General features: G+C 43.7%; 1 protein-coding gene across 2 annotated transcripts in view; it reads right to left on the bottom strand.

Annotated features, from left to right (window-relative positions):
• The window catches only part of USP48 (ubiquitin specific peptidase 48), a 725,601-nt gene that overhangs the window by 602,424 nt on the left and 109,636 nt on the right, over positions 1-13,541 (bottom strand). For both annotated transcript variants that reach the window (XM_078642611.1, XM_078642612.1), the window contains exon 7: positions 5,247-5,380. In XM_078642611.1, coding sequence (XP_078498737.1) covers positions 5,247-5,380 — 134 coding nt within the window. The remainder of the gene's footprint in view (positions 1-5,246; positions 5,381-13,541) is intronic.

Here is a 13,541-nt window from a genome sequence, read left to right on the forward strand (position 1 = left end):
GCACTAGCTGCGTCTTGGGCTGTTGAATATTTCCGCACATATTTGTGGGGCATGAAGTTCATATTGAGGTCCGATCATAAACCCCTCATCAAAGTCCTCTCTCCTGGTGGAGCGGGAAAAGGTTCAGCTCGGCTCATGAAACTAGCAGCCAGATTACAGGAATTCCAGTACTCCATGGAATACATTCCTGGTTGGAGGAATGTCCAGGCAGACTGCCTTTCGAGGCTATCCTTGGATTGGCGATCTCCTCACAATTCTGAGGTGTCACTGGATTTGGATGATGTTGCTGTGGCTTCAGTTGAGGATGCAGTCTTTGTAGGTGAAGGTGTTTTTTCGTCTAGTGATTGGTCTAAGGAAATGTCTGTTGATACTACTCTTCAAGAAGTCATCAAACTTGTTAGATTGGGGTCTAGGCGCGAGAGTGCTGTCTCCGTCTCTGTCAGACCGTATGTTAAAGTTCTAGATGATCTTTCAGTTGTGGGTGACATACTTTTTAAAGGGGAGAAGTTCATACCACCATTTGGGTTGAGGTCTAAGTTGTTGGCTTTGGCCCATGAGGGGCATATGGGTCAGACCCTTACTCAAAGACGCATTAAGGACCACTTCTGGTGGCCAGGTGTGGATTCCCAGGTGGTTGATTGGATTGAAAATTGTACTTTATGCAGAGAAGGGGAAAAAAGGTTGAAAACTGGTCCTAAGGTTGTTCCTGGTGCACACATTCTAAGTCCCAATTTACCCTGGCATACCATATCCCTTGACTTCATCGGTCCCATGGGTGAGTTAGGTGAAACTGACAGGTTTGCTATTGTGGTTGTGGATGTCTTCACTAGATGGTTAGTGGTTCACTTCACCAGCGACATCACTACACTCAGTACTATTAGATTTCTAGGTAATCTTTTCAAGGATGAAGGGTTGCCTTCTGTCATAATTACAGATAATGGTCCGCAACTCACGTCCAATGACATGCAAGTTTTTTTGAAAGAGTGTGGTATTTCACATCATCGTACGTCCTTGTACAACCCTCAGGGCAATGCTGTCTGTGAGAGGGTGAATAAAGTGGTCAAGGGCATCATTCAGATGGCTTCCAGTGGTGGGCACATTGTCAGGAAAATGGTGAATGAAATGTTGTGGGCCTATCGCACCACTCCCTTAGCTAGCGGAGATTTGTCCCCTTTTCAGCTGATGAGAGGACGTGATCCTGGATTGAAGTTGTTTCCATCTTGGATGAAGAGTGTTGTCACTTTGCAGTCTCAGGATAATGTTTTGGATAGTGAGGAAACCAAGGTTGATGCACTTCCTTCCCAGTCGGTGTCTTCACCTTCTTTTTATGTAGGTGATTTGGTCAAGATTAAGTTGGGGAGGTTACAGAAAGGTCTGTCAAAATTCAAGGGGCCTTTTAAGGTCAAGAAGGTCCTTAACCATTGTGTCATTCTTAATAATGGAGAATGTTGGAATTTCAGGAGAGTTGCTCTCTATAAGAGGGAGAAGTTTTGTGTTTCTCCGTCTCCTGTGCCTTGTGATGATTCCACGTCTCATTTTTCAGTTTCTAGTGATTATTCTACGAGTGGCTACTTGTTGGCAGATGAATTACCTTCTAGCTCTATCATTCCAGCCGGAGTTGATAATTCAGGGGGTGGTGATGCTCCAGTTTCTTCACAGACTCTTCGTTCTGTCCAGGGTGATTCCACTTGCACTCGTTCACTGAGGTCTAGGAGGCCTCCTACTTATTTGCAAGATTTTGTTTGTTAAGTTTTTTTTTTATCTTTGTAAGTTTCCTTTATCAGTTTTTTTTCTTCCTCTCAAACAACAGAAAGGGAGAAGATGTGTAGTACATACTAAGTTGTCATAAGTACATACTAAGTTGTCATAAGTTGGCTTTCTAGTCTTTGTAAGAATATCTGTACCTGATGTTCTATATTCCATGTTCCTTCTGTGTTTGTCTGGTGGGTTCTACACTTTGGCAGTTAACTGGTTGCTGCTGCGGTGGAGGGTCTGCTCTTACTCTACCTCCTAACTTCTACAATAAAGAATCCTACTACTAGCAACTACTGTCTCAGGAAGTCTTTACTACAAAGAGCTAGTTCTGCATTTTAAATACAAAAGGGGTCTTTGCGAAATGAATGCAGGTGCCATCTGAGGAGAACTGACCAGGAAATGTAAGAGAGGGAAGCACATGGTTAGTTATGAGAGTGCAGAGGGAGGAGAAGGGGGGGCGGGGTCCGCCGGAAAGATGAGAAACCTGCAGCAGGGGATCTGAGCTTTTCTCGTATCAAAATGCGGGTGGGGGTGGCACCGGTCTGGTTATGCTAAAAAGTGAGATCCTGATGTGCAGGAGAGATGGGCGCGTGCCTGCAGACAATCCGCAAACACTGATGCACACTGGGCTACTGTCATTCTGAGCACACGACAGGCATGCACATGTCAACAAAAACACACATGCTCAACTGTTGTAAGTTCACAGAATAGATACAGTAACTTGCAAGAAGCCCGCAGTATGTTTGCCTCACAAAATTAGCAACTTCGATCAATGATGCCTTTAATTAAAACGTACTATTAGAGACAGCACCGACACCCTGTTTAAAGTCTCTGAAAGTGCACACACCCTCTAAACAACACAGGGAAGTCAGTCATCCAGAGGCTAGAAAACAAAAGAAATGCTGCAGATAAAACAAAACGTAAGGAAAACATAAAAAGACTAAGACGAACTACAGACCGACCTGTGCTGGCTGACTGATGGCTACCGAAGAGATTGCGAGTGCGGCCACTGGACTTACCAGCAGGGCTCCTGTCGCCTCCGGGTCCCCCGTGCAGCGCATAGCGCAGGCGGCTCCACACACAATTAACCCTGGCTGAGATGCGGCGGCCGCTCTCTGCTGTGGCTTCAGACCGCGATGCCTGGCGACGGAGGCTGCAGCTGCACACAAAGAGGCGCTGAAAGTCCGCAAAAGTCCACCTCTGTAGTCACCGCCTCGCTGCTCTGATTCAGCGATGGGCGCAAGTAAATAGCAATTACCGGAACGGCAGCGGTGGTTATCTGCTCAGAGACACTGCCTGCTTGTGTGCGTGTGTACGTGTGCGTGTGTGCATTTCCCACCCACTGCGAAAAGGTTTTGCAGCCTATAACTTGAAATATTTAAGCACCCAGCGTGTCTCGATGCATGCGCTATGCGACATTCAACTACTTGCCACGCGCTGCAAGTCAGCTAAATTCCAATTTGTATTTTGCAGTTTCCTCGAACCAAGAGGGAAATTAAACTGCATTTGCCATTGATTTCAATGTGGTTTTCCCAGCGACCTGCCAGCTCGCTCTCTTTTCCGTGTCTAAGTCATGCAATATGCATAACTGGCTAGTAAACGCGGACGGGTGTATTTCATGCTGACAGAGATAGTTCCTGCGGTTTTGCCATATCTGGCTGCCAGAGCCAAAACTGCCCCTGGGAGACTGAGTGGCAGAGAGCGGGAGCCGTGCCGTGTGTCTGTCTGCAGTGCGTGTGAAAAATGATTCTCTGAGCCTGAGAGGACCACACTTTTCGGCACTATTCAGCGCCATATTTTACTCTGCTCTGGAAGCGGGACTGACAGCTCGAAGAGGAGCCGTAAATCCACGATCCATGCGCCACTAGAGCGGGGATGAGCGCGGAGACGCGGCTGGTCCTGACTTCAGGAGGTAGGGCTTTGAAGGCGGAGAGACACCGGTCGACAGGTTGATTAAAATGCTGCAGGTGCCACCATGCAGATATTCACGAGGAGTTATGCAGCGGGCAGGCTGCACCTGTGTTGCACGCACGTGGACGCTCACAGTATTCAGGAAACACAAGAACTATAGTGTGGACGAGCATGTATGAGTCATCTTCTGTGAGCCTCGCCTGCTGCCTCTCCCTCGTCATTTTACGTTGAACGCGCTCACCGCTCACACCATCTGGATTGCATTACACGGGCACTCTGACAGCTCCTAATTAAGATTAATAGTCTGCCGTGCACGTAACCGCACAGAAAATGCCAACATGGCCGCCTAATGCCCTATGGCATTAAGACTACTACAAAAACAGCACCGCGACGACCAATCACCATTCAGATAAAAAAAAGCACGCGCACTAAGGAATGTTTCTTTCCCGAGCCCTAAAGAAACCTTTTTTTTTTTCTTTAACAAAAGGAGCTCGGAGCTCCGCCCCACTTCGTGGTGACGTAGGCCGAGCCCTAAAAATAACACGTATCTTTATATATGTTTAGGAACTAGAAGCAAATCGTTCAGGTAAGTAACTTTAAAAATAGGAATTCTTTTCAGTTTAAAAAGTCGACAAGTGCAATTTTTAAGATCTTCCATGTTAACCTATGGAAGGAAAATCATATGCAATGTACCAGTTCTTGTAAGCAACTTACGGGACCAGTGTCTTGCGTCAAGGTCCAGGGAGGCACCAACAGGTCACCTCCAGTGGCACTAGGGTGGCCGGGTACAGTGGTGTTAACAGCGTCAAGTGCCCAATGTAAACCAATGGGGATCGGTCCAGTCACAAAGAGGTTCCGGGGGGACTGGGAGGTCAGTCCAGTGAAACCCACGAGTGGCTTTGGTTCTTGCGATCTAACAATCAACACAGATGGGCATGGCATGGCCACAGTAGCTAGAGGCTCAACAACGCTGCCCCAAGCTAAGTATGTACTGGATCAGATCATTTATTCCTGAAAAATATGACTTTTAGTTATGTTGAAGAGACTATTATACTTTGAGGATGAAAAGTGAGACAAAGGGGTAGATTATATTTTCTTAACTTAAAGAGGGATGATTGGACTAAAAAAGAAACCTTATTGACCTTTTGAGCAGAATGGTAAGTGAATGTTGAGGAAATAATTCTTTTGAAGGGTGGATTGAGAGTGGAGAGAAAACAATTAAATCATTTTGTGATTGTCAGAAAAAAAGATCCAGGCATGTTTTACGGTCCTACTCTATGTGATAGTGAATGGAGATCATTAATTAAGTTTGTGTATTAAGTTATTAATTAACAATGCTGCACGATTTGTTATACAGCAGTGCCATATTGCCAAAGTACAAAGAAAAGCAATTTCTTAAGGCACCAAAAAGCAACTTTCTCACATGTTTGAATCGGACATGTTCATATTAGAGATCCTCTTAATGGTATGGAATCAAAATGCCTAATGCAACAGATTTGTATCCACAACAAAAATAAAAGGAAGCATTCACTATTATAGGGTATCTATTCCTCAAAATGAAAATGAGTAGTAGATCTTACCTGTCAAAAACAAACCGCATCAGTTGTAGGTTAAGTGTGGGTGGCAGACTGAGTAGTCTGATTTTTCGAGTTGCATTCTGTTTGCTCTGACAGCTTTCACAAAAATATCGATTGTCGCCTTCTAATTTTTCTTCCTAAAAACAGGGAAAATACATTTTCCTTCTTAGAATGAAGCACAAAGCTTTACTTCCTTCACATTTTCGAAATAGATACTACAAAGTGGAAACTTTGAAAATGTAGCCCTGCATAAACATCATGAAATGAAAATGGGTTAATTTTATTTACATTCCAACAAATGAATGGCCAGGAAATAATGATTACAGTGGAGTACCCCTATAATAAGCAACCAACGTTGGCTTTCTAACTTTACATGTTTAAATATTTGAAGATGAGGCTTAAGCGAGATTAAGACAAAAACACTTGGGAACAGACCAGTGGGTCACGCGTATTTAGACAATCAAATTGAAATATATGTGTGCAGCTGGCTAACATGATCAGTTGCCTGGGGTGCACACGTGGTGGTAATCCAGCTGTAAAGATCTTGCAGGTTTAACTTTGAGTTACACAGGTCTAGGAATATGAAAGAAATTTGAGTGGTGGATATGTTAGTCAGTTATTTGGTTCGAGAAGGATAGTGGCGGGATAGAAGAGGGAGAAAGGTTTGCATTTATATAGCGCTTGCTACCCCTAACGGGGTGTTAAAGCGATTTTGAGGCGAGTAGCACGCTACTCCGGAACCCATAAAGGATTAGCTGTGAATTACTATAGTGCATTATGAAAGTAATTTGAGTGGTGGATATGTTGAATGAATGAATGAATGAATGAATATAAGCTTTGTAAAGCGCAAACTTAGCCCAGGGGCGTCAAGGCACTGCGGAAAGGGTCAGGGTACAGAGATGCCCATAGCCCATAGGTAAAAGGCTTACAGATTAGAGATGGTGAAGAGCCAGCTCTTCAAGGCTTTACGGAACAGAAAATGGGCTTCCAGAGCGGTAATTGAAAGAGGAAGGGAGTTCCAAAGTTTAGCCACAGCCAGCGAGAAGGCCCTACCCCCCCAATAGGTAAAAGGCTTACAGATTAGAGATGGTGAAGAGCCAGCTCTTCAAGGCCTTACGGAACAGAAAATCGGCTTCCAGAGCAGTAATTGAAAGAGGAAGGGAGTTGCAAAGTTTAGCCACAGCCAGCGAGAAGGCCCTACCACCCCCCCCTCCGAACAACCCCCCACCCCCCCATCTGGCTTTCCTACACCTGGGGACTATCACCAGGTTCTTGCTGGCAGTTCTTAGCTGCTAAGCGGGGACTTATCTCCGAAATAGTTTTTTAATGCCTTCTGACCCCATATTGTAGAAGGCCCTGTGTACCAAGCACAGGGTCTTAAATAAAATTATCCGACCCAGCGGAAGCCAGTACATATTGCTGATGGTTGCCAAGACAGAGTGGTATTTGGGAAGGCCCATCACCAGCCTGGCAGCGGCATTCTGCACTTGCTGAAGTTGATGCCCGAGCCCCTTGATAGTCATTTATTCGGATTGAGAAGGTTCGCGGAGGGATAGAAAAGAAAAAAACATTTGCATTTATATAGCACTTGCTACACCTGATGAGGTGTTGAAGCGCTTTTTCGGTGGGTAGCACGCTACTCCGGAACCCATAAAGGATTAGTGGTGAATTAGTATGGTGAAATATGAAATTAATTTGAGGGGTTGGCATGTTAGTCTTTTATTTGAATTGAAAAGGGTAGTGGAGGGATAGGAGAGGGAAAGATTTAGAATTTTCGTTTTGTTTAGGAGCTCACAGCAGTAGGAGGAGGCTAGGGATGAGTAAAAGGGAGGTGGAGGGGGAAGAGTCAGATAGAAGGGTTAAGAAAGGCTTGCTTTAGGGGATCAGAATAGTAAAAAAGAGGTACGAGATGATGCAAGGAGGGGTAAAGTAGGGAAAAGTCTAGAAAGGGTTATTTTGGGGCTCGTGGTATGGGGTTTGGGATAAATGAGAGAGTGGAGGTAGAGGATAGAGGTATAGGATGAGAAAAAGGGCAGTGCATTAGAAAGAGTAGTAGAAAGAAGGCTAGAGATGAGTCAGAATTGAGGTAGAGAATATATTGAGAGAGGTATTGGGTGAGGAATAGGGCAGTGCATTGTATATGCTGAATTAGAAGAAAAGTAATACATATGTACATCCATTAGTACATGGAAGGTATATAGATACATAAAGGGAGGTAGTATATGTAGATTAAATATGCATTAAATAAACTCCGGCTTTTAAGTGTTGTTGTACTTTCATTTATTTTTTATTTTTTTGTAATTCAATAGTGAAGCAATTGTAGATAAATAGGTATGATAAAAGAAGTCATTATTTATGCACTTATATACATGTAAAACACATAGATTAATGTAAGTATCAGTAATATGTACATTTGTTAAGCAGAAATGACTATTTTTTTAAACAATTATTCTACACTTTTTACAAAGCAATACACATATATCGGTACTTATCTATAGTACAAATAAATTCTTCTATACGGAGGGATATTCTGTATATTTCTGTTTACGTATGGTGATTATGTGGGGAAGAGCCAACTCTGGAGTAGTTTTCTGAAAATAAGGTGGATCTTATGTTGGGGGTACAGAGTTCCATAGTTTGACTGCTTGAACACAGAAGGATGTGCCACCCATGTTTTTTCTCTTGTATCTTGGGATTTTGGTCTGAGGTGCCACTCTAGAGCGGAGGTTCCTTTGTTGAATGTGTTTGGTGATTTTATTCCTGATGAAGAGCGGTCCTATTCCATGTATCGCTTTGTGGGTGATACAAAGCAGCTTGAACATGGATCTTCTGGCAAGCTGTAACCAATGCAGGGCTTTCAAGGCAGGGGAGATGTGGTCTTGTAATTCTATATGTAAGAGTAGTCTGGCAGCCAAGTTTTGAATCCACTGTTGTCTTTTCATGGTAGTTAAAGGTGATCCGTGGTAGAGGCTATTGCTGTAATTGAGTTTGGACAGAACAAGGGAGATGGTAGATTGTGCGGAAATACCAACTAGGGGAAGATTTGTCTCAGAGTTTTTATAGTAACAAAGCTTGATCTTGCTAATTTGCTCACTTGGGCATTCTTTGATAGCTGGTCATTCCGGGGTTTCTTACGTCGTTTCATTCTTTAGGTGGTGTTCCCAGATCCTCAGGCGGCGAGCGAGTCTTAATGTTTCCAATTGCCACACATGAGTATTTCTGTATTGGAAGCATTCAATTTGAGATGGCCAAACGTCATCCAATGATCCACGGCTCTGAGACAACTGACAATTGGCGAGTTTCCAATGTCTTTGGGGCATTCCAGTAGAAGGAGTATTTGCGGGTCATCTACAAAGTTATCGCACGTGAGGTGAAATTGATTGAGCAGTGCCGGTAATGACTTCATGCAGATGTTGAAAAGCATGGGCAGATGATAGAGCCTTGAGGGACCCCTGCTTTCGTGAAGTGCGGTGTAGACAAGAAAAGTAGTGTATGGATGACATTAGTTCTGTTTTGAAGGTAGGATGGGATTCCAGTCTAGAGCAGTTCCCTCTATGTCGTCTTCACAGAGTCTTTGTATAAGAGTTATAAGAGTGTCATAGTCAACCGTGTCACAGGCAGGCGAGAGGTCCAAGAGAAGTAAGGCAGCAACCTTACTGCGGTCAAATGTGGTCTTCAGGTCATCCCAGATGACAAGGAGGGCAAATTCTGTGCCTTTTCCTGGATGGAATCCTGTTTGGAAGTCAGAAAGTATGGCATTATCTTCAATGAATTGTGACATCTGTATGAACGCAGCTCTATCAGTTAGCCCATGAAAGGTCCATTTGTAATCGATCTGTAGTTGTAAGAGTTCTGTGGGTCCAAGTAGGTTTCTTCAGTAATGGGCGTATGCATGACTTTTGAGTTCTTCTGGAAATATTCTGGTAGTTAAGGAGTTGTTGATGATTCTTCTTACAAGAGTGGCAGCAGATGTTGTTAAAAGAATTGTCTTGAAGGTTTGAAGTGGACAATGGTCAGAAGGGCTGGCAGCAGGCCTGCTGTCTCTGACAAGGTCCATTAATTCATTGTGTGAAATGTGTTGGAAGGAATGGACAGGCTGGGTTAGATTATTCTTGGATTGTTGTTTTGTGAAAAGGTCAGCGTGGTGCTTTGTCTTTGTTTTAAGTACGAGTCCAATGTGTCTGCTTTGGCCATGTAATGATTTGTCAATTTGTGTGTGAAATCTTGAGTAACAGGATGAGCTCCTTCTAGACAATCTGGTTTAGGAAATTCATTGAGAATTTTATATAATTCTTTATTTGCACATTTAGCAGTTAGAATTCTATCTGAATAGTATCATTTCTCCGTTTTTTGCATAGCCGACTTGTATAATCTGTTAATTTTCTGTAGGCGAAGTTTGTCTAGATTGGTATTTGTTTTGAGCCAGGCATGTTGTAGCTTTCTAATTTGTTGTTTTATTGCTTTTATCTCTGTATTTTTCCACGTTGCTGGTTTTCTTTTGTTCTGTTGTGTGGGTTTTAGTGGTATTGGGATACCAAAAGCTTCCTCTAGCCACTCAATTTTGTTTTTGAACATAATTTATTGTTTCTAGATCTGTACTGGATGTTAGTTGTGTTACTAAGTGTTCCAAATTGAGTTTGTTCCACAGACAATAGGTAGATGCACGTAAGGTGGTTTTAGGTGCGTCGCTTAGTGTTGTTTTATGTTGGAAAGCAAGCAAACCGTGGTCTGACCATCTGACCGGAGTTCTTGTTTGAAAGGTAACTAGTTCTGTATTAGCAAAAATTACATATAGGATGTGCCCAGCGATGTGTGAGGGTTTGTGGACGATCTGATGCAGGTTCAGTGCGTGTAGACCAGTGATGAATGATTTTGGATGGGTTTGTCAAATCAACTGTTGAGGTCACCAAGAAAGCATAGGTTGGAGTGTAGTGTTATCCGTTTTTAAACTGTGTATAGAAGTGTGTCTGGGAATGTTGTATTGCTAGGTGGAGGTCTGTAAAGGAGCAAGAAGTTACAGGAGGAAGACGGTGTAGGATTGAATCTGGTGAAAAGGGCCTCACAATTCTTTATGGAGACATCAACTTTAGTGATATGTAATGTTTGAGTGAACATAACTGCTAGGCCATATCCCTTTTTGCCTGTACGATTTTGGGTGATCGTTTGATAGCCTAGAGGAATGACTTCATGCAGTACTGGAGCCATATCATCTCCCAACCATGGTTCAGTTATGAATAGTATGTCTGGTTTTGCGTCAGTGAGAAGGTTGTAGACTTGATGTTTGTTTTTAGAAAGCGATAAAGCATTTATTAGCAGGCAGTTTAGAGAATGTGCGTTGGCGGTAGTGTGAATTTGTTTTGTGGAAGAGTGAGCAGTATTTTGTGGGCTTGTAGCAGTTGTGTCCTTAGTGTTGGTATTAGGTATAGGAGGTTGGCAATTGGGTAGCTATTCTGTATCGTGTTCCTCACCCAGCAGGCTAAAAAGGCATTTTGATAGGTCTGTGTGTGTAGGTGGTGGAAACAGTGTTTGAGTGTGAGTTGGTGCGCTGTGTTGTTTTTGTGGTGTAACCTCGTTGTGCAGTAGACATGGAGAAGTGAAGGAATGAGGTGTGGAACGATGCATATTTTGTTTGCGTGTGTTTAAGGCAGAAGGTGTATCATTAGTGTATCATTAGGGGTGGTGGTGTGGGTCCTGTAGTAAGGTTCTAACTTGTCCAATGGATGAGAGACGATTAAAAGCGAGTTGCTGTATTGCTGTATGTGTGTTAGGTATGGTGGAAGAGAGAAAGCTTGGCAGTGGAGTTTGTTCATTTGTGTAGTTTGAAAGGTGTATGTATGTTTGTAGTTTGTGATGGTAAGTATTATGAGGTGTCGCGCTTGAGATATTTTGTTGTGATGGTGTGTGTGATATGTTTTGTTTTTGAGGAGTACTGAAAGGAGATACTGATGTATTTGTTTTATGAGATGGATTTGTTTGTATAGTATTGTTTGTGAGTGGAAGTTGTAAAGGGGTGGTGATGTGTTTGTGAGTAGAGTGTATGTTGTGTGTAAGAGGGGATGAAGTAGAGTTAAGAGTGTTTGGCTTAGACTTGTTTTCTGCATGAGGTAGTATGTGTGGTGCAGTGGAGTGTAAGTGTTGTGCGGATGTGTTAATGTGATAGAAAGAAGAGGAGGGTGTTGGTTGGAGAAATGATGGAAGGCGGAGTATAGGTTTTTAGTGACAAAAAGGGGTCTGTTAGGAGTAAATAGTGCAGGCAGTGTGTGTCTGGATGTGATATAGTTAAATATGGCGTGGAATTGGGTTGTGTTAGTGATGAGTAGATTGGTTAGTGATATTGGATAGAGTTGTATACTGTTTCTAGTTGATGGTGGAAATGTGTGGTAGCTGGGATAGAAGGTTGTATAGGTGTTGTTTGTGGGGTTTTGTAGTGGGTGCTGAGACATTTAATTTTGTATAGGGTTAGTTTGTAGTAAAAGGGGGGAGTACATGTACTGGGAGCGTGTTACTCTGGTTGTGGATGTGGGTGATCTAGGGTGGGTGCTGTGGTATACAAATTTGGGCCGCACTTCTGGCCCTAGTCCAGACCAGTCTCAAACAGGTTCAAACAGGCTGCTACCCTTGTCCTCTCAGGCCTTAGCCTTGACAGCCGAGCTGAGACGCCCTATCCCCTGGCCTTAAAAAGCCATAGTAATCAGGTGACCCCTTCGGCCAATGGGAACCCTACCCCATAACCCTAACCAATCACATCACTAACCCTAGGACCAATAGGAGACCAAGCCCTTATAACCAATCACAGCCCTAGTCCCAGCATCCAAATCAGGCACGAAACCTTAAGCAGTACATCCATTAGAAAGCCTAACTCCAACCCTAGTCCCAACCCTATTCCCAGCATCCAATCATACCGGACACCCTAAGCGCTGCGTCCAATAGAACGTCTAACCCCAGCCAAAACCCTAGTCCCAGAAGCCAATCAGGCAGGAAACCCTAAACCCTACGTCCAATAGAAAGCCAAGCCCCAGGAACCAATCTGAAACCCTAAACCTATCCACTAATCAGATCACTAGCCCTAAGCCCTACATCAATAGAATCACCCGAACAAATCAGTACCCTCAAATACCCAACCAATGAGAACACTTACCCTAATCCAATAGAAACACCAGATGCAACCACCAATCAGTGCACAGATATAGCATCCAATAGCAGAATATATTAAGTCCCTGCGACCACAGGCCATGTTTGCTGGCCAGAGAGTTGGAAGCTGCTCCCCAATTCAGAATCTCCTAAGAGACAGACCAGGTCAATCCACACTTTGGAGTTCTGCAGTTAAGGGCCTGACAAACTTTGCCCTCTAACAATACTGTTTGTACAAAACTCTACTGTCTCCTAGCCAAACAACGAGTCTACAATCCCTAAAAAACACAGTTTAAACAGCTAACAGCAGATTACTGCTGTCTCAGAGCACCCTCTATTCTGGCTCAATGGTTAGAGCGGCAGACCCTGATGCAGAGGTCTAGCCCGGGACCAGGGTTCAATTCCCCGACTCGGCGGGTCTTGGGCTCAAAATTCAACGGACCTGATCATTCTCGCCTCGGTGCCTATTCCAATCATGGAGTCCCACTCTGCAACTCTGGGCAATAGCTTGCTTAATCTCCACAACGGCCCCCACAACGCTAAGGATGCCTAGCCTCCACTTTGGGGGTGCCCATGAGTGGACACCTCACAGGGAAAGCCAGGATGGGTTCCACAGCGGTATTCGTACAAGCCCCCCGAGACCCTTGCGGGTGAGTAGTGCGCTATACAAGTATCAATTTACTCTCTGATGTAGAATATCACTGTTGCTAAGGGGGAGGACGGTAATCTGGTTTCACTAACTTGCTAACACAAAACGGGAGCTGGGGTGGATTGCTTAACACAGCTCTGAGCACAGAGCATGGGAGAAATTAGGAAGGAAAAACAAATAGTTACGGACAGTATGAAAAAAAACAACTGATTTTGGACTGCAAATCCAACAATTCAACAAGTAAAATGAAACAGTCACGGTCAAGTAAAAACCACACATTTCTACACAAAACAGGTGAAAATAATGCAATCATGGGCAGGTTAAAAACTTCAATTTTTAAACTTTAACAACCACAAGCTAACAGATGAAAATTATTCAATCACGGGTAGAGGGAAACCGCTTTTTAAATTTCAGGAAAGAGCCAGCACTAGTATGCCTTCTTAGCACCTCCTGGTCCTTGGTTCGCTGCAATCTTGGGCACAGGGAAACTGCAGCTTACAAAACGGAGGTGAATGTTT

Source organism: Lissotriton helveticus, chromosome 5_1, assembly GCF_964261635.1.
Source record: "Lissotriton helveticus chromosome 5_1, aLisHel1.1, whole genome shotgun sequence".
Taxonomy (NCBI): Eukaryota; Metazoa; Chordata; class Amphibia; order Caudata; family Salamandridae; genus Lissotriton; species Lissotriton helveticus.